General features: G+C 41.2%; 1 protein-coding gene across 1 annotated transcript in view; it reads right to left on the minus strand.

The window, feature by feature from the left end:
- Window positions 1–26,630, minus strand: part of LOC138077654 (antigen WC1.1-like) — a 70,394-nt gene that overhangs the window by 41,909 nt on the left and 1,855 nt on the right. Inside the window, exons 2-8 of the mRNA XM_068969761.1 lie at window positions 24,347–24,667; window positions 14,597–14,905; window positions 14,186–14,503; window positions 9,940–10,032; window positions 9,548–9,862; window positions 8,125–8,439; window positions 2,320–2,634 (exon numbers count right to left, since the gene is read on the minus strand). Coding sequence (XP_068825862.1) covers window positions 2,320–2,634; window positions 8,125–8,439; window positions 9,548–9,862; window positions 9,940–10,032; window positions 14,186–14,503; window positions 14,597–14,905; window positions 24,347–24,667 — 1,986 coding nt within the window. The remainder of the gene's footprint in view (window positions 1–2,319; window positions 2,635–8,124; window positions 8,440–9,547; window positions 9,863–9,939; window positions 10,033–14,185; window positions 14,504–14,596; window positions 14,906–24,346; window positions 24,668–26,630) is intronic.

The following is a 26,630-nucleotide window of genomic DNA, read 5'->3' on the forward strand; positions in this document are numbered from 1 at the left end:
GAACTGAAGGATTAGCCTGACCACTGATATAAGAATGAATGATGAGGGAGAGGATGATCTGCTTGCCTTCTATTATTTATCCATTTCCATCTCCCCAGAGAGGCCCAGGTTAGGAGCCCTAGCCTCCCCTGGCTTGGAGTTTGGTTACATGCTATGGATTCTAATTAAAGCATTTTTGTTTAACTGGTTGTTTTTGTTGCTCAGTCACTCAGTCGTGTCCAACTCTTTGTGACCCCATGGACTGCAACCCTCCAGGCTTCCCTGTCCTTCACTATCTCCCTGAGTTTACTCAAACTCATATCCATTGAGTCATTGATGCCATCCAACCATCTCATCCTCTGTCATCCCCTTCTTCTCCGGTCTTCAATCTTTCCCAGCCTCAGGGTCTTTTCCAATGAGTCATTTCTTCTATCATGTGGCCAAAATATTGGAGCTTCAGCTCCAGCGTACATTCTTCCAATGAGTTATTCAGGGTTGATTTCTTTAGGATTGACTGATTTGATCTCCTTGCTGTCCAAGGGACTCTCCAGAGTCTTCTCCAGCACCACAGTTCAAAAGTATCAACTCTTTAGCGCTCAGCCTTCTTTATGATCCAACTCTCACGTCCATACATAACTACTGGGAAAAAAAACTATAGCTTTGAAGATATGGACATTTGTCACAAAGTAATGTCTCTGCTTTTTAATATGCTGTCTAGGTTTGTCAAAGCTTTTCTTCCAAGGAGCAAGCGTCTTTTAATTTCATGGCTGCAGTCACAGTCTACAGTGATTTTGGAGCCCAAGAAAATAAAGTCTATTGCTGTTTCCATTTTTTCCTCATCTCTTTGCCATGAAGTGATGGGACTGGATGCCATGATATTAGTTTTTTGAATGTGGAGTTTCAAGCCAGCTTTTTCACTCTTCTCTTCCACTTTCATCAAGAGGCTCTCCTCTGTTCCTCTTTACTTTCTGCCATTAGGGTGGTGTCATCTGCATATCTGAGGTTACTGATATTGTTATAATAATTCTATGAGATTAAAAATTTAGAAAGAACAAGAAAAAGGTATTTCTTGTATTCTGTTTTATATACCCTGATACCTGTGAAATACTCAAATATATGCTGAATAATCAATAAAGTCTTATACGTATCAGGATAGAGACTTCTGAGATATAGTATATCTTTTTTATTTTCTCCTTGATTTTAAAGTTTACATGGAAGAATAAGTGTGTGATAATTCCAAGAAAATTATTAAATAGAAGGCAGATGTGAGTGAAGATATTAAATATAGTAAAGACATATCCTTGTCTGGTCTCTTGCTGTGTACACATCCTGCGTCCTTAGCCACACGTAGCATCCTTCACACCACACTTGGCCCCTCAGTGCTGCTCAGAGAACCTCACACTTGCCTTCATCAGCTCCCTTTGCGATTCTCCTTCCTCCCAGCTACTATAAAACCTTTTCCAACTTCTTCAAAAATTATATTTGTCCACTTACTCCAAATAAGCCCTCAAATGCAATTCTCTTATATCATTGAAGTCATCAAATATAAACTATATAATCTCTTAACATAAAACACAGAAATTCAAGTTTTATTACCACCACCTTTGACTTGTCAGTGCATGGCTAAGTGTTCCTCCAAAGTTTACACTTATACAGCTATTTTAAAGGAAAAATTTGAGAGAGAGACTTTTCTAGGAACAATGGAAGAATATATGACTCAGACCATTCCATCAGCAATTCTCTACCATCAAAGAACTATGAACATTTATGTCTAAATTTGCAAAGGAATCTTGAAATCTGGCACAAATCCATAAGAATCTCTGATCTGTTAAATGATAACCCCTGTAGGGATACACCCTCTCCACATGTAAATGATATCCTCCTACAGTAGGAGTAGCCTCCACTCATACTGACCTAGTGCAAAATAATGTCTCACACTGTCTGTATAGAAACAACTCCACCCAGGAAAGTACATCCTCATTTTTTGTCCCTCCCACTCATAGCCTTCCCGTGCAAAGGGAGTGTGCATGTGTCTGTTAGCAAATGTTTCACTCTTACAAAAAGTGAATAATGAAAAAAAATGATGAGGATTTATTTAACTGGGAGAATAAGTAAAGCTATTTTAGTGTCAGGTAAGAGCACTGGAGAAGAACAGAATAGCAGAGACTTGTAAGAGGAAAGTATATGAAGCTCATTGCTCACAGCTACAGGGCACTCAGGGAGGATGGGTAGTTGTCTTGGTCCTCTCTAGCTCACCAGTCCGCTATTGTCCCTCTGATCAGACACCAGCTTTCTTGGAACTTTCCATTCTCCTAGCTAGTGGGCATGAACTGACCATACCTGAGCAGATGACTCCTGCATCCTGGCTGTGATCACAGTAGTGCTTTCCCCAGCCCCAGGAAGAGCACCTCCACACGTGGGACTCCTTTCCTGTGCACTTCACGTTGTTCAGCCAAATGGGCCCTGATCCCGCCCCAAAGGAAGAAGAAACAGTGGCTTGGAGGGCTTTTCCACAGCCCAGCTGTCTGCACACCACGCGGGCATCATCCAGGTCCCAGCTGTAATCACAGATGGTGCCCCAGGAGCCCTGGTCAAGGATCTCCACTCTCCCGGCGCAGGGACCGCCCCCGTCCACGAGGCGGAGCTGTCTGCTACCTGAGGAGAGAGAAATGGGACACCGGGCGTTGACATGGAGAATGAGAAGGGTATTCTGTCCTGTGGGACCATCACCTGAGCAGTAGGAGGCGCTCTCCTCTGAGGCTGCAGACTCTGCTGGTTCTGATATGGAGTCTTTGCACTCGTGCAGAAGGCAATGGCAACCCACTCCAGTGCTGCCTGGACAATCCCATAGACAGAGGAGCCTGGTAGGCTGCAGTCCATGAGGTCGCTAAGAGTCTGATAAGACTGAAGGGACTTAGCAGCGGCAGCAGCAGCATTGCACTGGGCAGCAGCTGGGTCTAGTTTCTTATAGCAGTGGCAAGAGAATTAATAAGGTTGAAAAGTAGGAGGAAAGGTTAAAAAAAAAGTAGGTAAAGAAAAGTTAAATAATGTCTATCTGTGCTGCACTTTAAGTAAATAATGAAGTAGAGAATTAAACCTAAAATTTTCCATTTACAGGGAGAATGGAGGAGTTCACAGCAGGCCAATGTGTCTTGCTCGGTCTTTCTAGATACAACTTTAAAAGCTGGAAAATGTTTTCTAAGAAACAGTAAGTGTATTTGACATTTGTTAACACAACATGGACTAAATATGCCAAAATTCTAAAGAGTGGAGATTATTTCAATGTTAGTCCAGGATCTATAGCTTCTTTTTCTCTGTGGGAATTTGCCAGTTCATTGCATAAATTAATGATTCAGAATCTGGGCTCCAACAAGCAGAAGACTACTGTTGTGACAGGAAGCCAGGATAATCTGGGGTTTACCTGGTGCTAGAGAGACAAAATTAGAGTCTTGAGAGCATCTCTCACACAGCAGGTTTTCTCCTCAAATATTTGCCCAGTATATAAGCTGTGAAGGGCAGAAAGCTAGAGAACTATATAAAAAGACTTGGAAAGCTGAGTCTTTCTCATTATTTTGAGTACTTAGCTACCAAAGAATATAGGCTCTGAACTGAAATCTCTGAAAGCCTATGTCATAGGGACAGAGAAATCAGAGGTGGACTGAGTGCTACCAAAACTGCAACCCATACTTGTTACAGCTCAGTTTTAGGTTCTATTTAGATGTTTGGGTGGTACACACCCCTTCCCCCTACCTGCCTAGGAAAACAAAGGGTAAATCCTTTCAGGTGTTAGAAAATGTATCAGGAGTATCTTACTTTTTCATATATAATTTATAGCACTCAATAAAAAGTGACATGACATTTGACAAGCTAGGATAACATGACAAATGACCAAAGTGAAAAAAGATAAGAGAATGCAGAGACACACATGATAGAAATGCTGGACTTAGCAGATAAGGGTTTTGACTACAATCAATGTATTTAGGGGAAATGAGAGAAGAAGAGAATAAGCAGGTAAAAAGATGAAAAAAATAACAAATAATTATAAATAAATAAAAATGTTTAAGGAACTATTGCCAACCTAAAATAAAATATCTAGGTTTAAAAAGTGAATGAATAAGTTAAAACAATTTTATATAGAACTTAGAATATAGTGATTAGAGGAGTCCGGTGACTGCAGCCATGAAATTAAAAGACACTTACTCCTTGGAAGGAAAGTTATGACCAACCTAGACAGCATATTCAAAAGCAGAGACATTACTTTGCTGACTAAGGTCCATCTAGTCAAGGCTATGGTTTCCCAGTAGTCATGTACGGATGTGAGAGTTGGACTGTGAAGAAGGCTGAGCGCCAAAGAATTGATGCTTTTGAACTGTGGTGTTGGAGAAGACTCTTGAGAGTCCCTTGGACTGCAAGGAGATCCAATCAGTTCATTCTGAAGGAGATCAGCCCTGGGATTTCTTTGGAAGGAATGATGCTAAAGCTGAAACTCCAGTACGTTGGGCACCTCATGTGAAGAGTTGACTCATTGGAAAAGACTCTGATGCTGGGAGGGATTGGGGGCAGGGGGGAAGGGGACGACAGAGGATGAGATGGCGGGATGGCATCACTGACTCCATGGGCGTGAGTCTGAGTGAGCTCTGGGAGTTGGTGATGGACAGGGTGGCCTGGCGTGCTGCGATTCATGGGGTCACAAAGAGTTGGACATGAGTGAGCGACTGAACTGAACTGAACTGAAAGATGAGAGATGAGAAAGAGAAGAGAGAGGAGGAGGAGAGGGAGAAGAGATACAGAGACAGACAGACAGAACTGCAGAACTAATATCTGAAGATATAACAATAGAGAATATTTTTAAAAATAAATGGAGGAGTATGAAAACCCCCACTCCTAGTAAAGGTGCTGAAAATCAAAAGGAAAAAGGAAAATCTAGAATAATAACAGATTTATTTAATGTAAAAGGAGGGGGGAAAGGAGATAAAAAGGAACATAAAGCATGTGGATCAATTAAAAGCAAATGGCAGATACCAACACATCAATATCAGTAACTGCATTTACAGTGAATGCATTAAGATAAAACAACATTGACACAAATGTTACTTGCAAAATGCCCACCTTATATTATGAAAGCAAAGAATGGCTGAAAGTAAAATGATGGAAAAAATGTACTAACTGTAACAAAACTGGAGTAGCTATATCGATGTCCCAGAAAGTAGACTTTAAGCCAAGATACACTGAATTAAAGAGGGAATTTTCATGATTATAATGAGATGCACCCTTAATAAAGATATTTTAGACAACAAAATTCAAGAAAGGTAACAGAACGTAACTTTGAAACATACTTGACAGAGTGAAAAGAAGAAATAGACAAAATCACAATCAAAATGGGGGATTATTACCAGATCTTTTTCAGTAGCATGCAGACCAAACATACAAAAAACAGAGAAGAATTCAGTAGATGTACAACAACATAGTCAGCACGTTTAGCTAAGTAACACATAGAGCAACACACCCAACAACGCAAGAGTTCACATTACTGTACATGCACTCGGAACTTTTATCAAAGTGACCGTATAATAGGACAAAATCTTTCACTCTTTGAATTCATACAGAATATTTACTCTGACCAAGGTGGAATAAAATTTAAAACTAATAAGGAAATATTTATAGCCACCTCTATTTGGGGAAATTCAGCAAGATCCTTCCCAACAGCACCTGAGTCTAGGAATAAATTTAAAACATAAAATATTGTGAAATAATGACAATAAACACAAAATAAAGGTATGATAAATTCTTCTAATGAAACTCAATTAGTGTCTAAGGGAAGTTTGCTACTGCTGCTAAGTCACTTCAGTCGTGTCTGACTCTGTGCGACCCCATAGACGGCAGCCCACCAGGCTCCCCTGTCCCTATGATTCTCCAGGCAAAAACAGTGGAGTGGGTTGCCATTTCCTTCTCCAAAGGGAAATTTATACCCTGTGCTTACCTTCTTTTCCATTAATTTTTGTTCCTTTTTTTAAAATTAACCCCAACATTCTACATTCTTTAGACATTCTCATCTAGTTTCTTAATTGGAATCTTACTTTTTTCACTTTCAGTCTTTCCTCTTGTCTAAATCAAGGGAAGTTAAAAAAAGTAAGATTCCAATTAAGAAACTAGATGAGAAAGTCTAAAGAATGTAGAATGTTGGGGTTAACATGTGTGAGATGATACCTCTTTGTGGTTTTAATTTACATTTCCCTGATGACTGACAATGTCAAGCATTTTTTCATATACCTATTGCCATTTGTATGTCTTCTTTAGAGAAATGTCTATTCAAGCCCTTGGCCAATTTTTTAATTGAGTTATTAGGTTTTAAGTTTGTTGGGTTTTTTTTTTCCCTTAAGTTATAGGAGTTCCTTATTATGTTTGGAAATTAATACCTTATATAATTGTGCTAGCTTGCTTTTTCATTCTGTTGATCTTTCATTTGGTTTGTGGAAGCTTTTTATTTGATATATTCCCACTTGTCTATTTTTGCTTTGTTGCCTGTACTTTTGATGTCATATCCATGAACTCATGAAACTATGTGCTTTTATTTTGTGATGGAGCTAAGATATCACATATCTAAAATGCAATTCTTACCTGGTGATGATGTTACACCATCTCACATAGTAAAATCAATTCAGATAAATAAATAAATTTGAAATTAGGTTTTGAATATTCTTTAGTGGGACTACAAAATTGTTTGCAGAAAATAAAACGAGCTAAGATATCACATATCTAAAATCCAATTCTTACCTGGTGATGATGTTACACCATCTCACATATTAAAATCAATTCAGATAAATAAATAAATTTGAAATTAGGTTCTGAATATTCTTTAGTGGAACTATAAAGTTGTTTGCAGGAAATAAAACTTGATTCAATGTTATTTTGAGATTAAAAAATGGCATTTGAAACATTGCACTAAAGGCAGCAGTTAAAAAAGTAAAACATTACAGATTTGACCACATAACCAATCCATACACATATACAACCTTTAAAATATATGTAAAATATGGGGAAAATCTTACAAAAATATTTAAGAAAAACAGTTAAGTGATGTTTGTTTTTAAAGAGTTCCTATGAATAAATAAGAAATCTTAAAACATTCTAGAGAAAAAATATTGTCATGAAAGATATCTTAAGACAGTATATAAGAAAGAAGATAATATTTTTGTATACAGTGTTTGTGAAAGTCACTCAGTCATGTCCAACTCTTTGCAATCCCCTGGAGTATAGAGTCCATGGAATTCTCCAGGCGAGAATACTGGAAGGGTAGGCATTCCCTTCTCCAGGAAGTCTTCCCAACCCAGGGATCAAACCCAGGTCTCCCACATTGCAGGCAGATTCTTAACCAGCTGAGTCATAAGGGAAGCATAAGAATACTGTAGTGAGTAGCCTATCCTTCTCCAGCGGATTTTCCCTGCTCAGGTATCAAACCAGGGTCTCCTGCATGGCAGGCAGATTCTTTACCAGTTGACCTACCAGGGAAAACCTTATGTGGGTAAAAAACCATGATGCTATGAAGAAAATAAGACTCTCTTTTAAAATTAACTATTTATTTGGTTGTGCTGGGTTTTAGTTGCAGCATGCAAATTCTTACTTGTGGGATCATAAGAGAAAAAAATTGTAACTGCATGTGGTGATGGATATTACTGTATGTGTGGTGATTTACCAATATGTACAAACACATAAACACTATGTTTTATACTTAGAACTAATATAATGTTATGAGAATTACATCTCAATTAAAAAATTTAACAAACAAGATTGGAATATATGTATTAAATGTTTCATTATTACCTCATTTAAGCTTCTCTGGTGGCTCAGACAGTAAAGAATCTGACTGCAGTATAGGAGACCCGATTTTCATACCTGGGTCAGGATGACCCCTGGAGAAGGGAATGGTAACCCATTCCAGCATTCTTGCCTGGAGAATCCCATGGACAGAGGAGCCTGGCAGGCTACAGTCCATGTGGTCACAAAGAGCACAACTGAGCAATTAACATTTTCACTTTTCATCATTTTGTGGACCCAAATTAAACTCATCACTTAGATTTTAAAATATCAAATCTCACTGCATCCTACAGGGCTGGGACAGACACACAGAAACAGACAGTAAGTCACCTGCACATGAGATATAGGCTTCCTCCTTGGGAGAGCATGAAGTGTAATTCCAAGGGTCAGAAGGACACTGCCAGAGAGAGGCGTCTGTTTTCCGACAGTGGATTCCATCCACCCACCGGGGTCTAGAACCTTCCCTGAGACCAACAGAAGAGTTGAGGGTTCCACTGTCCCCACAGCCAAGCTGTCTGCAGATCACGGACACAGTGATGTCTTCCATGGGGCTGTGGCAGACACTGCCCCAGGTCCCGTTGTAGAAAACTTCCAGCCACCCAGCACACTGCTGGTCCTCGCTCACCATCCTGAGAGTCAGGAACTCTAAGGTTGAAAGGGGAGGAGACAGGACACAGTGAAAACTTGGCTGGATGTTCTAGGTTTTCCTTTCTTCTAGAAATGGTGAACAGTCATCTCTGACCTTGTTCAAGAGACACCCACTAGATGACAAGACTGACATCGCCTCCATTTTAACTGACTTTGTCCATTTGTGTCTGTCTTTCTATTTCTACCACAATGGTGTAGTGGATATGAACTGAGAGGAAGACCAAACTGCATGGGCACTAGTCAGGGAGGGGCAGCTGAATCCTGCTTCCTGATGAAATCTTTAAAGACTATATCAAAGGGATGTGATGTGGATATTAGGGAGATAGGGATAATAATTAATCAAAAATGTCCACATCCCAATCTCTGCAACCTGTGAATATGTTACCATACCTGACAAGAGGGATTTACTGATGTGATTAAGGTAAGGACCTCGGGATGGTGAGATGATATATTAACAATATGAGCCCAGTCTAATCACATCCTTAGACCCACTATGCTTAAACGTGGAATATTTTTCTTAGCACCGGCTAGAAAGAGAGATGTGACTCTGGATAATGGTTGGAGGCCTGCAGCATTGCTGGTCTGATAATGGATGAAGGGTGCTGTGAAGGAAGGAATGTAGGTGGTTTCAAGAACTTAGAAAAGGCAAGAAACAGATTCTCCCCTAGAGTCGCAAAAGTGATGCGGCCCTGCTGAAGCCTTGATCCCAGCCCAGTGAGACCCCTGCTGGACATCTAAGCTAGAGAAGAGTAAGCAAATAAATATATGCTGTTGTAAACCACTAGTTGGTAAATTGTTAGGGAAGCAAACAGAAACTAGTACCGTGGGTTTAAATTTTTTCTATGTAACTGGAGAGAGAGCCCTGCTTTCAAGAAAAACTGTAAGAAACGGCCCTGCCAGGAAACACTGCTGAGAAGAAAGGACCAGAACCTCAGCTGCTGCAGAAGGAAGTGAAAGCACCTTGTTTTCACATCTGCTGGAAAGACAGCTTCATGAGAGGAAGCTTCCTTCTCTGGTCCTTTCAGCATCTCTCCCTCAGGGCTCAGACCCGCGTCCTCAAGGGCCCCACCCCTCCCCCAGCCTGCGGACAGTGTACAGCGCGGACCTGAGCAGATGACCCCCGCGTCCTGCTTGTGTCTGCAGTCGTGCTGCCCCCAGCCCCGGGAAGGGCACTTCCACACGTGGGACTCCTTTCCTGTGCAGTTCAGGTCGTCCAGCCAGATGGGCCCTGATCCTGCCCCAAAGTGAGCAGACCCCGTGGCATTAAGGGCTTCTCCACAGCCCAGCTGCCTGCACACCACGTGGGCATCATCCAGGTCCCAGCCGTCATCACAGATGGTGCCCCAGAAGCCCTGGTCAAGAATCTCCACTCTCCCGGTGCAGGGACCGCCCCCGTCCACCAGGCGGAGCTGTCTTCTGTCTGAAGAGAGAGAAATGGGACAATGGGGCAGTGACCTCAGGGGTTGAGTAGGGTCTTCTGTCCTGTGGGATCCTCACCTGAGCAGTAAGGGGTGCTCACCACTGAGGGCGCAGAGCCTGCTGGTTCAGACACGGAGTCGTTGCACTGGGGCAGCACCTGGGTCTGGTTTCCTGAAGAAACAACAATGATCAGAAGTCTGGAAGGGTTGAAGAACAGGAAACTGAATTAAGGAAAATAATGACCTAAGATGGAGCCTAAGATGAAAGCTGTAACCCAGCAGTAAAGTTATCATACTCTTAGTGCTCACCTTCTCCCTGGAGAGTTCTGTTTCTGACAGTACCACAGTTTCTGTTCTAACCCAAGCGTTTGCTGTAAGAATGAGTTAAGTAAGTTGTATCCCTAAATGTATCCCTGTGCTGTGCTTAGTCGCTCAGTCATGTCCGACTCTTTGTAACCCCTTGGAGTATAGCCCACCAGTATCCTCTGCCCATAGGATTTTTCAGGCAAGATAGTGGAGTGGGTTGCCAAGCCCTCCTCCAGGGGATCTTCCCAACCCAGGGATCACACCCAGGTCTTCCGCACTGCAGGCAGACTTTTTACCATCTGAGGCACCCAAGGAGCCCAAAGCTATCCCTAAGTAAAAGCAAAACAAAATTCTTTCTGAAGGATTTCTACAATTTCTTCAATGTGTATCTTTAGAACAAACACTTATATAAAATAGATTTCATGAAAAACAGAAAGGAAAAAGGAGACATTAGAAAGAATTTCCCAGGGTGTTCAGCTGCTAGAGTTACCTGACGAGAATATATATAGCCACGGTTAAAGTGCTTATGGAATTAATTGACAAAATGTGCATCTTTGCAGAGAAATGATAACAAAAACCAAATACTTCTAGAGCTGAAAAACTTGTTAGCTGCAATTAAGACTAAAGAATAAGTGTAGCCGCACATTAGCTCAGCATAAAGTTGAAACATCAAATGCAAAATCAGAAGATATTCTTCAATTAATTCAGGTCACTTAGCAAGAGTTCTGGTTATATTGTTGTATGGCAGTTTTTCCAAAAAAACTTGGTTCGCTTCAGTTCAGTCCCTCAGTCATGTCCAACTCTTTGTGACTCAATTAACTGCAGCTTGCCTGGCTTCCCTGTTCTTCACCAACTTCTGGAGCTTGCTCAAACTCATGTCCATCAAGTCGGTGATGCCATCCAACCATCTCATGCTCTGTCATCCTCTTTTCCTCCTGCCCTCAAGCTTTCCCACCATCAGGGTCTTTTCCAGTGAGTCAGCTCTTTACATCAGGTGACCAAAGTAGTGAAGATTCAGCTTCAGTATCAATCCTTCCAATGAATATTCAGGACTAATTCCCATTAGGATCCACTGGTTTGATCTCCTTGCAGCCCAGGGGACTCTCAAGAGTCTCCTCCAACACCACAGTTCAAGAGCATCAGTTCTTCGGTGCACAACTTTCCTTATGGTCCAACTCTTACATCCATACATAACTACTGGAAAAATCACAGCTTTGACCAGATGGACCTTTGTCAGCAAAGTAATATGTCTGCTTTTTAATATGCTGTCTAGGTTGGTCATAGCTTTTCTTCCAAGGAGGAAGCATCATTTAATTTCATGGCTGCAGTCACCATCTGCAGTGATTTTGGAGCCCAAGAAAATAGTCTGTCACTGTTTCCATTGTTTCCTCATCTATTTGCAATGAAATGATGGGACCGGATACTATAATTTTTTTTTTTAATGTTAAGCCAGTGTTTTCACTCTCCTCTTTCACGTTTATCAAGAGGCTGTTCAGTTCCTGTTTGCTTTCTGCCATAAGGGTGGTGTCATCAGCATATCTGAGATTATCGATATTTCTCCTGACAATCTTGATTCCAGCTTGTGCTTCATCCAGCCCAGCATTTCACGTGATGTACTCTGCATATAAATTAAACAAGCAGGGTGACTATATACAGTCTTGATGTACTCCTTTCCCAATTTGGAAACAGTCTGTTTTCCATGTCCAATTCTAATTGTTGCTTCTTGACCTGCACACAGATTCATCAGGAGGCAGGTAGGTGGTCTAGTATTTCCATTTCTTTAAGAATTTTCCACAGATTGTTGTGATCCACAAAGTCAAAGCCTTTGGCAGAGTCAATGAAGCAGAAGTAGAGGTTTTTCTGGAACTCTCTTGCTTTTTCTGTGATCGAACAGATGTTGGCAAATTGATCAATATGAAAAGGTAAAACTTAGTAGCTGAAGAAAAAAACATGTACTCAATTTTGCTTATAACTTTGGGTCATTAATCAGGAAAAAACTCAGTTTGGCAGTCTCTCAGTGGGGTCTTTCAGTGCTGCAATTAGATGTCACCTGGAGCTGAAGTCATTTAAAGACTTGACTGAACTCTGGTTCTGTAAGGAAATTCCCAGAACTGGTCTAAGGATAAAGGAACATCATGTCTTCAACTGAATTCAGAAAGAATTTACATATTCAGGAAGAAATGGGGCAGAAGGAGAACAGAGAAGGAAGGACACACACACACACACAGATTAAAGCAAATATTGATACCAACAATTAGAAACCAAGGTAAAGGTCATAAAGGATTTTTTATATTGTTTTCCCAACATTTTTATGTCTCAACATACATTAAAACTGGAAGAATTAAAAGATGAAAACAAGTCAAAGAGAATTCATTGCCAGGACACTTTCACAAAAATACTCATGACATCAAAAATAAAATACCTAGGAGAAGTCCTAGTAGAAGATGGGGAAAATCTCTGAAATTCAGGATGTAACCGAATGGAGGGATGTATTATGGCAATGATTTGGTAAACTCAACATTGTCAATGTCAATCATCCTCAAATTTCTATGTCTACTCTCAAATTTTTAAATCTAATCTCAATGATACCCTTAAGCTTTTCTTTTGGTGAAAATGACAAGCTGACTTCTAAATTCATACAAAGTGTAAGCAACCAATAATGAGCAGCACAGTTGGTAACAAAAGCAATGATATTAGAAGAGTTAATATAAAGTAACTCTTGTAAATTATTCAGACTAACTACAAAGTTTGATATTCAGGGAGATTGTGAAGGACAGGGAAGTCTAGTGTGCTGTAGTCCATGGGGTCACAGAGTCAGACATGACATAGGGATTGAACAACAACAACTATGAAGTTATGATAATTAAGAAATGCAGTATTTGTGCAAGGATAGACAAATGATAACATGGAACAGGATAGAGAGTCTCAAATGAGGCAGACATACTTGCCCTTCTGCTTATAATGAAGGCAGCACTGCAGTGGGGAAGAGTCTTTTCAGAAAAAGATTCTGAGTCAATTGGATGTCCATATGAAACCTGACCCTTATCTTACACAGATATCAATCCCAGAAGGAATGCACAATAATATGCAAGAGAAAATGATAAAACTTCCATAAGATACTCTTAGAGAATGTTTTTAAGATCTTTGAGTAGATGGCAGCCTACCAGGCTCCTCCGTCCATGGGATTTTCCAGGCAAAAATACTGGAGTGGGTTGCCATTTCCTTCTCCTTTACAGGATATAAGAAGCATAAAGTGTACAGAAAAATGTTGGTAAGTTATATTTACATAAGAAATGAGTTCATCAAAGGACACCATTTGAATAAGAAAATGAAAATAAAAGACCAAGGGTTAAACATGGAAAATAAGTAACACATATTTGCGTCCAAAGACATTGTCATGGTAAGTAGTAGTATACCATATTTGTAATAGTCAAGAACTGGAAATAACTCAGATTTACTCTGTCAGTAGAAGTGATCAGTACATGGCCATGTGATCATTCAAAGCATACTCTACACTAATAAAAGAAAGTGCTACAATATACAACATCATGTGTGAATCCCAAACATAATTTTGAGTCTATGAAATTAGATTAAAAAGATGAAACATACGGCATCATTTTATATAAAGTTCAAACATTGATGAAACTCTCTATGTTAGTAGAAGCTAGGTAAGCGCTATTTTCCCTGTCGAGGAGGGAAGACACAGACACTGGGGACGACAGTGACTGTGGTGCTGGGACACTCTCCTTGCTGCTCTGGGCGGGGCTTCATACTGAGGTCTACACTTCCTGCTCCTACAGTGTTCTCTATGATTACATGTGAGCAACAATGGTGCTTAAAAATATATTATTCCCCTTCACACTTCTTGCCCTGACCTGAAAAATGAATGAACAATGAGAAGATCCATATTTCACCACAAAATCTTTGACTTTGAAGCCCATTTAACCTCAGTCTCTACTCTTGGAGACATTTCACTCCAGGAGCATCCTGAGTACCAGTAGCCCCTCCCTCTCTCTTACCTGAGCAGATCACAGAGGCCGTGTTGCCATGGGAACAGTCAGGACCACCCAGGGCAGTCACAGGACAACTCCACAGGAAGGACTCTGCCCCCGAGCAGTGAAATCGGGCTGTTGAGATCTGATCACCTTCTTCCATATAGTGTGGTCCTCCAGGGGTGGAGATGGCAACTCCACAGCTGAGCTGACGACAGACAACATTGGCATTGGCCAGACTCCAGTGGGAGGCACAGAGCGCTCTCCATCGTCCAGAAATGTTCATCTCCACCTGCCCCTCACACTGAGAGGAGCCGTTGGCCATGAGCCGGACTTCTGAGTATGCTGGTAGAAGAAGACAGAGTTTCAGCAAAATCACATGACTTTCTCACCTGAACAGGGTGTTCACAGAGGTGAAAGGCCTGACCTGCATCTCACCTGAACAGACAACCTGAGCAGCTCCACTGTGGTGACAAGTGCTCCCTGGACAGGGCACTCTGGGGCAGACCCGCAGCTCAGGCTCCTCCCCCTCACACCTGAACTCTTCAGTCCAGACCTGGCCATCGGACTCTCTGAAGAGCTCATGTCCCAGGACAGACACAGCCTTGCCACACCCCAACTCTGCACAGATGACCTGTGCAGTGGGGAGTGTGAAGTTCCCATCAGACACTGGGATCCAGGCTTCTCCAGAATACACTTCTACTTGCCCTGAGCAGGGTCCATCCCCTCCAGCCAGACGCACAAATCCTAAGAGGAAACAGCAACAAAACCAGTGAGTGTTCATGGTACTGACTTGGCAACTGGAAACCGCACGTCACAGGCAGTGGAGTGAAAGTTTTTCTTTTTAGGAGTGGAGCATGTAGAGAGTCTTTGACAGTGTCATAGTTGAATTTTCATGAGCAAGTTTCTAAAGAGAAATCCAGGAGGATTACAAAGTCAGTTTGGAGTGGTTGAATCCCAAGAACATACACTTTGAGACTGGTTAGAAATGTGACTTCTTTGGTCTAGGAGCCTGGAAACTACAGAGCCCAATTCAGATCATTGGAATGGCTGAATACTGGGAACACGTGTTTTAGCATTGGTTGGAGAAGTGAATTTCTCACTTAGCAGCCTAGGACCTACATACAGATCCAAGGACACTGTATAATATTTAGGCACTTAAACTTGAACATAGAGATATGCAGACCAGAAGCCACCCAGAGGAAGATGGGCTATGACATGAGAGACCTAGCATCCAGACAAGCTTAGAAAGCTTTCATGGGAATTGTGGGGCTAATATTCTGACCAGCTTTCTCTCCCAGAAGCTAGTCCTCAAGTGACATAGGTTAAGGAAAGTCCTGAGGCTGGATCCATGAGGGGATGCCAACCTGTAGATGAGTGACAGCTCCAGAGAAGAAATATAGACACTATCATTAATTCACATTTATGTCATCACATCTTGTCTTTCTGATACTTTTTGATGCCAAAAAATTCCATGAATTCTTTCAGTGACCTCAGTGGGAAGGAAAATGAGTTAAGAAAACTCAGAGAGTCATAGAGAGAGAGTCCCAGCCATCTCTCTTGAAATCCTAGGATTTGCCAAAGAATCTTGGGGAGAGTGTGATCTCAGTGCGAGTTTACCAGATAGCTGAGTTTCCACATCGTCTCCTATTAAAGGTTTTTTCTCTCAAACAGGACTCATAGAAAATGCTAAGGGCTGATAATAATTGATTTTACTACTATCATTGTACTAATTCTAACCACAGAAAAATATGCATTTTTCTCAAGCACACATGGAATAGTCTCCAGGCTAGGTTACAAATAAGCCGTAACTAATTCAAAAATATTAAAATTATTCCAAGTATCTTACATGACCATAATGGAATGGAACTAAAATTCAATAATGATCAGAAAACAGGAATTCATGAATATATAAAAATTAAACCACACACTCATATTTAAGATTGTTTTCCTATTACTATAAAGAATGGTATTTAGATATAATTGCATTAAATCTATAGAGCACTTTGAGAAGTACAGGCATTTTAACAATACTAATTCTTGCAGGCCAGAAACACAGAAGGACTTTCCATTGATCATATTGTCTTTAATTTCTTTCATGAATGTTTTAGAATTCTAAAAGAAGATGGCATGTTGCCAAAAAGAACGAAGAAGAAGGAGGAGGAAATGAGCAAACAAGCCATAATTTGGAGAGTTCCAAGTTGAAAAAGCCTCAATATGGATAAATATGCAAATATTTGTGGGAAACACTCATTGAGTAGGTTGTTAGCATACTACATCACCCTCTGCTCCTCCCATCCACCGCCTAAACTGCTCTCCTTTCTCATTCCTCCCACTTCAGACAAGCAAACACCATTTTAAAAATTACACATGGATGGAAAAGAAAATCAGAAAGGATAGCTACTGCTGAAGTAGGGTGTAGGTAGGGCATATGGCATGCAAGGTGGGATCAAGGAAGTTTTGAAACTAAAGGAGGAAAACCAAAATAAGAGTTCATCGTTTGGCCATCAAAGGAACACATATGAACTGAGTGAAGAGAACCCAATGAAACAACTTTATTTAATTCATCAAGGACAATTCCCTGATTTCTGGGTGTGTTCTGATTATTTACTTCTGAAGTTCTTCCTGATAAAGGACTGCTTAGTGATGCCCAACATCCAAGCAAACAATTATTAGAATTTCCAAAAGAGAGAAACGTAACCCATAACACATTTTTTAAAAACAATCAGACAGAAAAAGAGACACCAGTGCATAGAACAGTATTTTGGACTCTGTGGGAGAGGGAGAGGGTGGGATGATTTGGGAGAATGGCATTGAAACATGTATAATATCATATAAGAAACAAATTGCCAGTTCAGGTTCTATGCATGGACAGGATGCTTGGGGCTGGTGCACTGGGATGACCCAGAGGAATGGTATGGGGAGGGAGGAGGGTTCAGGATGGGGAATACGTGTATTCCCGTGTGCGGATTCATGTTGATGTATGGCAAAACCAATACAATAAGGAACAGTAATTAACCTCCAATTAAAATAAATAAATTTATATTAAAAAATCATTTAAAGCAGCTTCAGAAATGACAGAAATTATTGAATTGGCTGAAGAGCTCCTTAAAACCCTAATACCAATATGCTTAATGGAGCATAAAAATAAACAGGGAGAAAAACTAGGAAAAATAAACAAATGAGACTTCTGAAACTGAAAAATATAGTACTGGAATGAATAATTATTTGGATAATTACACAAGAGATTAGACATTGCAGAATAAAAGAACTGGAAAGTAAAACACAGCAGTAGAGACTATCTAAACTGAACCAAAGAGAGTAAAAAGGCAGAGAAATATGAATGGAAACACAGTGGCATGTAGGATAATATAAAAATATATAAAATATGTGTATTTGGAGATTCAGATTAAGGGATGTGCAGAAAAATATTAGGAAAAGATAAATGACATTTTCCCAAAGTTATTGAAAACCGTAAACCCACTGATCCAAAAAGCTAAACAAACCCCAAACAAGATAATGAAACCGTTCTCAGAAAACTTGACAATGTAATTACTGAAATTCATTGGTAAAGAAACAAACAAAATATGTTAAGCCAGGGAATTTTGACACATTATATACAGGGAACAAAAGGATAAGTATTACTTACTGACTTTTTGTTGGAGGCAATGAAAGTCAGATGACAATGTAAGAACATATTTAAAGTATAGGGATTGGGCATTTGTTACCCTAAAATTGAATCAGCTATGAAAATACTTTTCAAAACTGAATGAAATTAAAATGATATACCCGTGGCAGATTCATGTTGATGTATAGCAAAACCAATACCATATTGTAAAGTAATTAACCTCCAATTAAAATAAATAAATTTATATTAAAAAAATAAAATAAAATGATTTCAGGTAAATGAGAGATGATAGAATTGGAGGCCACCAGACACACACTACACAAAACTGCCTCAGGAAGTTCTTCAAGCTAAAGGGAGATGACAGCGGATGAAAACATGGATCCTCTCAAAGCTATAGAGACTGTGCTAAATGTTGATTCTCTATTAGAAGATTTAAGGCAAAAATATTAGCAGCAAACTATAAGATTCATAATAAATTTATAAATAGAATGTATGACAATGATAGCACCAATGACAAGAACAGGAATGTGGAAGAAAAGTATAGTGACTGACATTGCATGTTGTGACATAATATCATTTCAAGATGAAATGTAATTGAAGATTAATAATTCAACATTGGGCTTCCCAGGTGGTTTAGTGGTGAAGACTCCACCTGACAATGCAGGAGACGTGGGTTCAATCCGTGGTCTAGGAAAATCCCACATACCACAGAGCCACTAAGCGCGTGCACCACAACTAGCGAGCCTGTGCTCCAGAGCCCAGGGGCCACGCCTACTGAAACGTGCACCATAGAGCCTGTGCACTATAGCAAGAGAGGCCACCGCAATGAGAAAACTCGTGCCTGCAACTAGACATTACCCTCGGATCTCCACAACTAGAGAAAAGCCCATGCAGCAGTAAAGACCCAGCCAGCAAAAAATAAAAATTACTTTAAACTAAAAAAAATTAAACATTATAATCACCTAAAAATCAGATGCGATTAATAAACCAATACAGTATTTAAATTGAAATATAATTTAAACTGGTAAAATATACTCGAAAATTAAAAACAAAGATATAACATATAGCAGCTGCTGCTGCTACTGCTGCAAAGTCACTTCAGTCATTTCCGACTCTGTGCAACCCCATAGACGGCAGCCCACCAAGCTCCCCTGTCCCTGGATCCTCAAGGCAAGAACACTGGAGTGGGTTGCCATTTCCTTCTCCAATGCATAAATGCAAAAAGTGAAAGTGAATCTGCTCAGTTGTGTCTGACTCTTAGTGACCCCATGGACTGCAGCCTACCAAGCTCCTCCATCCATGGGATTCTCCAGGCAAGAGTACTGGAGTGGGTTGCCATTTGCCTTCCGACAAATAGCAGGCAAGTACACTTAAATCCAATTGTGTCAATAATTACATTAAATGTGAATAATTTAAGTACTGCAAATAAAAAACAAGATAATCAGACCAGATAAAATAAGACACAACAATATACTATCTACAAACTTTCATGTGTTTAAATATAAACACAGAAACAAACTAAAGAGGTAAAAATTACATACCATGCAAACACAAATCAGTGAAAACTGTATATAATATCTAAATTAATATCATACAAAGTCAGACGATAAGACAAAGAATTCATTCAGAGAAAAAGAAACATTTTATGATAATAAAATACAAAAGAAATTATATAGTATTGAAACTGGTGGGTTAAAAATAAAGTGATGCTTAGAAGAAAATTTAGAACCTTGATGCTTCCTTGATGATTACGTTAGAATAAAAATAGAAACAGAAGGAAATGATCCAAGACTCCACCTCAAGAATCTACAAAAGCAACCACAATCATAACTGAAAAAGAGAAAAGAAATCTGAGCATAGAAATCAATTAAGAAGAAAGCAAATACACCATCAAGAAAACCAATACAGTCCATTAGTGAGTCTCTTAAAAAGAACATTTACACGGATAATCTTCTAGCAAACCAATTAAGAAAAAAGAGGGAACACATTAGCAGCACCAGTAACAAAAGGAGGAATATCATTGTAGATCTTCCCAACATATACAGGTATGAGATATGACCCAGTGTTACTAATTTGAAAATTTTTTGTAAAATGGACCAAGTCCTTAAAAACACATTACTTGTGAAACACAACTCACCAAAATCTGATACAAAAAAAGAGAAAAATATGAGTAAACTTATTTGTTAAACAAACAGAATCCATATTATAAAAATTCTCCACTAAGAAAACTGCCAGCTACAAATGCTAGCACTTCGACAGAGCTCAGAAATGACTCCCACAGCCAGATAAAGGAAGAGAGGGAGGGAAGGAATGGGGGCAGGGAGGAAGTGTGACACAGAGGCTGTGGTGAATGGACAAGCTGACTGCATCTTTCCAACCCTCCCCTCCTGCAATCCTTGCAGCTTCATCCCCTCACCATTCTGCACTTCAGTACTGTAGTCCCTGGTGGCTCAGAAGATAATCAAGACTCTGCCTGCAATGAGGGAGACCCAGGTTTGATCCCTGGGTGAGGAAGATCCCCTGGAGAAGGAAATGGCAACCCACTCCAGTATTCGTGCCTGGAGAATCCTATGGTCCATGGGGTCACAAAGAGTAGGACAGGACTGAAGCAACCTGGAACGCTTGCACCACAGTCCTTCACAATTTGTGTGTTCCCTCCCAGATCTTCCAGGTGAATTCCATGAAATCTCCTTGTTATTTCAAACAAGCTTCGCTACATTCTCCTCTGGTCATTGTTTCCACTCTAGATTTATCCTAAAGTGGTACTTCACTTCCAGCAATCCACTACTGAGGCTGAAATTTCTCTTCCATACCTGACTCCTAAGGTTGAGCAGAAGAAACTCCAAGAGTTTTGATTAAGATAATGAAAACACATGCTATTCTAATCTTATTTCTGCTATATCACCACCACTTTGACTTATCTTCACACCATTAAAATATGTCTGAAAATACAGAAAAAAACAGACCAGGAGGAGGAAACTAGTGACCAAAAGAGAAATAGGAGGAACCTGGAACCGTTCATAAAAATGTGAGAGTCTAAGTTAGAGCAATGGTAGTCAGAGTGTACAAACCACGGTCAGGGTTTAAATATTAGTTCAGTCAGTTCAGTTCAGTTCAGTTCAGGTGGTCAGTCATGTCTGACTCTTTGCGACCCCATGAATCACAGCATGCCAGGCCTCCCTGTCCATCACCAACTCCCGGAGTTCACCCAAACTCACATCCATCGAGTCGGTGATGCCATCCAGCCATCTCATCCTCTGTCGTCCCCTTCTCCACCTGCCCCCAATCCCTCCCAGCATCAGAGTCTTTTCCTATGAGTCAACTCTTCACATGAGCTAGCCAAAGTATTGGAGTTTCAGCTTTAGCATCAGTCCTTCCAATGAACACCCAGGACTGGTCTCCTTTAGAATGGACTGGTTGGATCTCCTTGCAGTCCAACGGACTCCCAAGAGTCTTCTCCAATACCACACTTCAAAAGCATCAATTCTTTGGTGCTCTGCTTTCTTCACAGTCCAACTCTCACATCCATACATGACCACGGGAAAACCATAGCCTTGACTAGACAGAACTTTGTTAAATATCAGAGCACTTCCAAGTCTCTACTTCTAAGTATATCTTAACTGGAATTAATAACAAGACATCAGTTTTCTTAGGATAACATTGGGAGTTCTAATTTCACACAAAGTTTCAACATCACACACTCCATTTTCACTCAGATGCTGATTTATCAAAATATGGTAGAGACACCTGTAGTATTTCCACAAATTTATCTTCAGGTGGAACCATGATTATGACATTGTGACAGTGAGGAAGGTTACTTGAGATGCCAGAAAACAGGTTTGTTTAAAACAAAAGTTTCTAACTAACATTCAAATTCACCTTCAAAATAATTATTTTTAATAAGAGTGATAAAGAGAATGGAAGAAAACATTTTGAAGAGATGAATAGATTTATGACATAAGTGCTGTAGTGGTTTCACAAATGCATGCTTATCAAGCAGTCTTGTATGTAGGACATACCTCAATAAAGTACTTTTTAAAAAGGAAAATAATTGTTTCCTTAAGGGCATCAGCTAGAATCATCAAAGATCTGCTGAAGGTGAGATTAGAAGAGATCACTTTTCCAATGATCTTCCTGTACATAAACACCCAAGAGCTGATTGGCTGTGGCTGTTAAGGACCTACTGCAGAGGTCTTCAGGGCTCTCCTGTCCCACCATCCCATTAGATGGGGTGATACTATCCTAAGTCCAGCCTTCTGCATTAGGGAATTCACTGTGATAACTGACAATATCTTCCTCCAGTCCAGTTGTTCTGATGTGATTAATAACCTGGACATCCAATCTGCAATTGTGATAACAACTAGAAGCATCTCTGTCAGATACTGTGAGCACCCACTCACACCCTAGTTTCACTGCTGTCTTTCCTGCATGCACTTTGGCATAGGTCGAACACACTTAGGTAGCACTGAGTAATTCTTAGGAGTCACATCAGGTCCTCTTAGCTTCGATTCAGTTCAGTTCAGTTCCTCAGTCATGTCTGACTCTTTGTAACACCATGAACTGCAGCATGCCAGGCCTCCCTGTCCATCACCAACTCCCGGGGTTTACTCTAACTCATGTCTATTCAGTCGGTGATGCCATCCAACCACCTCATCCTGTCATCCCTTGCTCCTGCCACCTTCAATCTTTCCCAGCATCAGGGTCTTTTCCAATGAGTCCGTTCTTCACGTCAGGTGGCCAAAGTACTGGAGTTTCAGCTTCAGCATCAGTCCTTCCAATGAATGTGCAGGACTGATTTCCTTTAGGAGGGACTGGTTGGATCTCCTTGCAGTCCAGGGGACTCTCAAGAGTCTTCTCCAACACCACAGTTCAAAAGCATCAATTCTTCGGTGCTCAGCTTTCTTTATAGTCCAACTCTCACATCCATACAGGACTACTAGGGAAACCATAGCTTTGACTAGACCAGTCTTTGTTGGCAAAGAAATGTCTCTGCTTTTTAATATGCTGTCTAGGTTGGTCATAGCCTTTCTTCCAAGGAGCAAGCGTCTTTTAATTTCACGGCTGCAGTCACCATCTGCAGTAATTTTGGAGCCAAAAAAAAAAAAAAAAGTTGTCACAATTTCCACTGTTTCCCCATCTATTTGCCAGGAAGTGATGGGACCAGATGCTATGATCTTAGTTTCTGAATGCTGAAAGCCAACTTTTTCACTCTCCTCTTTCACTATCATCAAGAGGCTCTTTAGTTCTTGGCCTTTGGCCATAAGTGTGATGTCATCTGCATCTAAGGTTATTGATATTTCTCCCGACAATCTTGATTCCACCTTGTGCTTCATCCAGTCCAACATTTCTCATGATGTACTCTGCAAAGAAGTTAAATAAGCAGGGTGACAACATACAGCCTTGACGTACTCCACCGATTTGGAACCAATCTTTTGTTCCATGTCCAGTTCTAACTGTTGCTTCTTGACCTACATACAGATTACTCAGGATGCAGGTCAGATGGTCTGGTATTCTCATCTCTTGAAGAATTTTCCAGTTTGTTGTAATTCACACAGTTAAAGGCATTGGCATAGTCAATAATGTAGAAGTAGGTGTTTTTCTGGAACTCTTTTGCATTTTCAGTGATCAAACGGATGTTGGCAATTTGACCTCTGGTTCCTCAGTTCTTTCTAAATCCAGCTTGAACATCTGGAAGTTCACAGTTCATAGACCACAGCCTTGTCTAACTCAAGGAAACTGTCAGCCATGCCATGTAGGGCCACCCGAGACAGATGGGTCTTAGTGGAGAGTTCTGACAAGACATGGTCCATGGAGAAGGAAAGGCAAACCACTTCAGTCCTCTTGCCTTGAGAACCCCAGGAACTCCTAGCTTCACTGCCTCTTATACGTGATGTGCTTCAGCTGCTGTGTTGTAAACCTCAAGACTGCATTTCCCGGTTCCCTCAACATCCCTGCAAATATGGTGTGAGCTCTCCATTTGATTCATCAGGTACACCAGTGTAATGAGATTTTCCCTGCCACAAGTCCCGCTTCTGGCCTCCTCTGACTGTGACCTAGGGACATTTAAATGCACCACTGAATTTCTCTCACACCTTTTCCTGTGTAACTGCACCATGACTTCAGGTATGGTCACTTGTCCATGGGTCTTCACATGCCCTTTTGGGGTCACCATTGCTGGGTTGAGGCTGTTCTATTGGCACATCACCCACATACCAACCTGATGGAGTGTGTGACTGACTTTTAGGACCAATGAGGATAATAAACCTTGTTGCCTACAACTCTCTATGACATCCCCCTCCCACAACAATGTAGCCACACCTTACTGAGCATATGTCAAAGAATACAGAACAATTACCATGCTGAGACTGTGTCACAGAGGTCGAATCCAGAAGCTGAATCTGTATGAAACTTTTGACCTCACCTCTGCCTCCTGCAACACATCACAAAGACCCTTCACCCAAGCATGTTCTAAAGGCTGTATCCATAATCTTGAGTCATTCTGGTGATAAGACAGAGGCTTTTCCTGCTAGAGATACCCACACAGACTAGACAGGACTTACCTGAGCAGACTACTCCAGCATCCCAGTCATGGATAAAGCTATCATTACGATAGTCTTTAATATTAGAATGCCTACAGTCACTGACAGTTGACTCCACCCCTTCACATGAAGTATACAAAAGCCAAATGGGGCCAACTCCTGGTCCAAAATAAGCCTGTTTAGGAATACCAACGGCAACTCCACACCCCAGCTGTCTGCACACTACAGATGCATCCTTCCAGCTCCAGTCCGTATCATCCACTGTGCCCCATTCTCCCTGGTGCTTCACTTCCACTCTCCCCTCACAGCGGTGGGCTCCATCCTTCAGCCTCAGCTCCAGTACTGCAAATAAAGACACACGACAGGAAAGATTTTAGGAGACTTAGAGTGGTACAATATTTAAAACATTAGCTCTCTGAGGAGCAAAACAGTGCATGGGATATAGTATTTCCTGACCTCTGTAGTATAAACATTCCCAGCGTGGCCAACTCTAAGCCCCCTATGTGCCATCACTGAACACGGAGCAGGAAGGGAGGCACCAGGTATTTCTCAGGCGCCTGTAGAACCAGCTCCAGAGACACCACCAAGGACAGGCCTTCAGAGACTCTGGATGCAGCCCTCCCTGTAGATGCACCCAAGGCTCCTAGGGCCCAGCTTTCCCATCTCAGTTAAGCTCATGGCCCGGAAAACAGGGAGGAATCCTCCTTCTCCTTCCCTGTCCATAGGAAGACTCTCATCCAGCCTAGGAACAGAGGGCTGGGTAACAGGCTCTAAAATGTCTGGTTATTCCTGCCATCTGGTGTTCATGTCTTTGTGTAATTCCACACTCCAGTGTACCTGTAACACGCATCTAACAAATGGAATTTGACAAAAGTGATCAGATGTCACTTTAGTGATTAAGTCATAAGATGACTCTGGTTTCTGCATATAAAAAGGAGTTCATTAGTAGGAACATCATAGATGGAGACATTACCAGTGTTCAGTTCAGTTAAGTTCAGTTCAGTCACTCAGTCATGTCTCTTTCTTTGAGACCCAATGGACTACAGTATGCCAGGCCTCCCTGTCCATCATCAACTCCCAGAGTTTACTCAGACTCATATCCATTCAGTCAGTGATGCCATGCAAGCATCTCATCCTCTGTTGTCCCCTTCTCTTCCCACGTTCAATCTTTCCCAGCATCAGAAGACTATTTTTTTTTAAGAACTAACCAGATATTTTGTGATTCTCTGATAGCTCAATTGGTAAAGAATCCACCTGCAATGCAGGAGACCCTGGTTCAATTTCTGCGTTGGGAATATCTGCTGGAGACGGAATAGGCTCCCCACTCCAGTATTTTGGTCTTCTCTTGTGGCTCAGCTGGTAAAGAATCAGTCTGCAATACGGGAGACCTGGGTTTGATCCTTGGGTGGGGAACACCCCCTGGAGAAGGGAGAGACTACCCACTCCAGTAAGGCCTGGAGAATTCCATGGACTGTGTACCCATGGGGTCACAAAGAGTCAAGCATGACTGAGTGACTTTCACTTCTTCAATTCTTCAACCAGATATTTTGAAGCTGAATAATAAATGAATGGGCTTCCCAGGTGGCACTAGTGGTAAAGAACCTGTCTGCAAGTTCAGGAAATGTAAGACACTCGGGTTCAATCCCTGGGTCCGGAAGATCCCCTGGAGGAGTGCATGGCAACCCACTTCAGTATTCTTGCCTGGAGAATCCTGTGGACAGAGGAGCCTGGTGGGCTACAGTCCATAGGGTCACAAAGAGTCAGACATGACTGAGGTGACTTAACATGCACAAAACAATGAGTAAACTGAAGAATCCAACACAGAGATTCAACAACAGACTTGACCAAGGGAAAGAAAAAGACAAAAGAATCAATGTGTTAGAAGAAAGATTAGTTGAAAGCATCCAAATCGAGGAGCCAAAAGAGAATGAAAGGAATATAGAAAGCCAGTGGACACCATAAAGAGAAACAATGTACGGACTGGAGTCACGGCAGAAGAAGTGAAGGAGAAAAGAATTAAGGTCTGAGGACTTCCTTGGTGGTGTAGTGGTTAAGAATCCACCTGCCAATGCAGGGGACATGGGTTCAATCCCTGGTCCAGGAAGATGCCACATGCCGCAGAGCAGCTACGCCAGCGTGCGACAGCTGCTGAAACGTGCGCACCCAGAGCCTGTGCTCTGCACCAAGAGAAGCCCCTGCAGTGAGAAGCCTGTGCACTGCAGCGAGGAGCAGCCCCTGCTCACCACAGCTAGAGAAAGCCCGCGGGCAGCAAGGAAACCTAGCACAGCCAAAAGTAAATAATTAA

This window comes from Capricornis sumatraensis, chromosome 4 (genome assembly GCF_032405125.1).
Source record: "Capricornis sumatraensis isolate serow.1 chromosome 4, serow.2, whole genome shotgun sequence".
Taxonomy (NCBI): domain Eukaryota; kingdom Metazoa; phylum Chordata; class Mammalia; order Artiodactyla; family Bovidae; genus Capricornis; species Capricornis sumatraensis.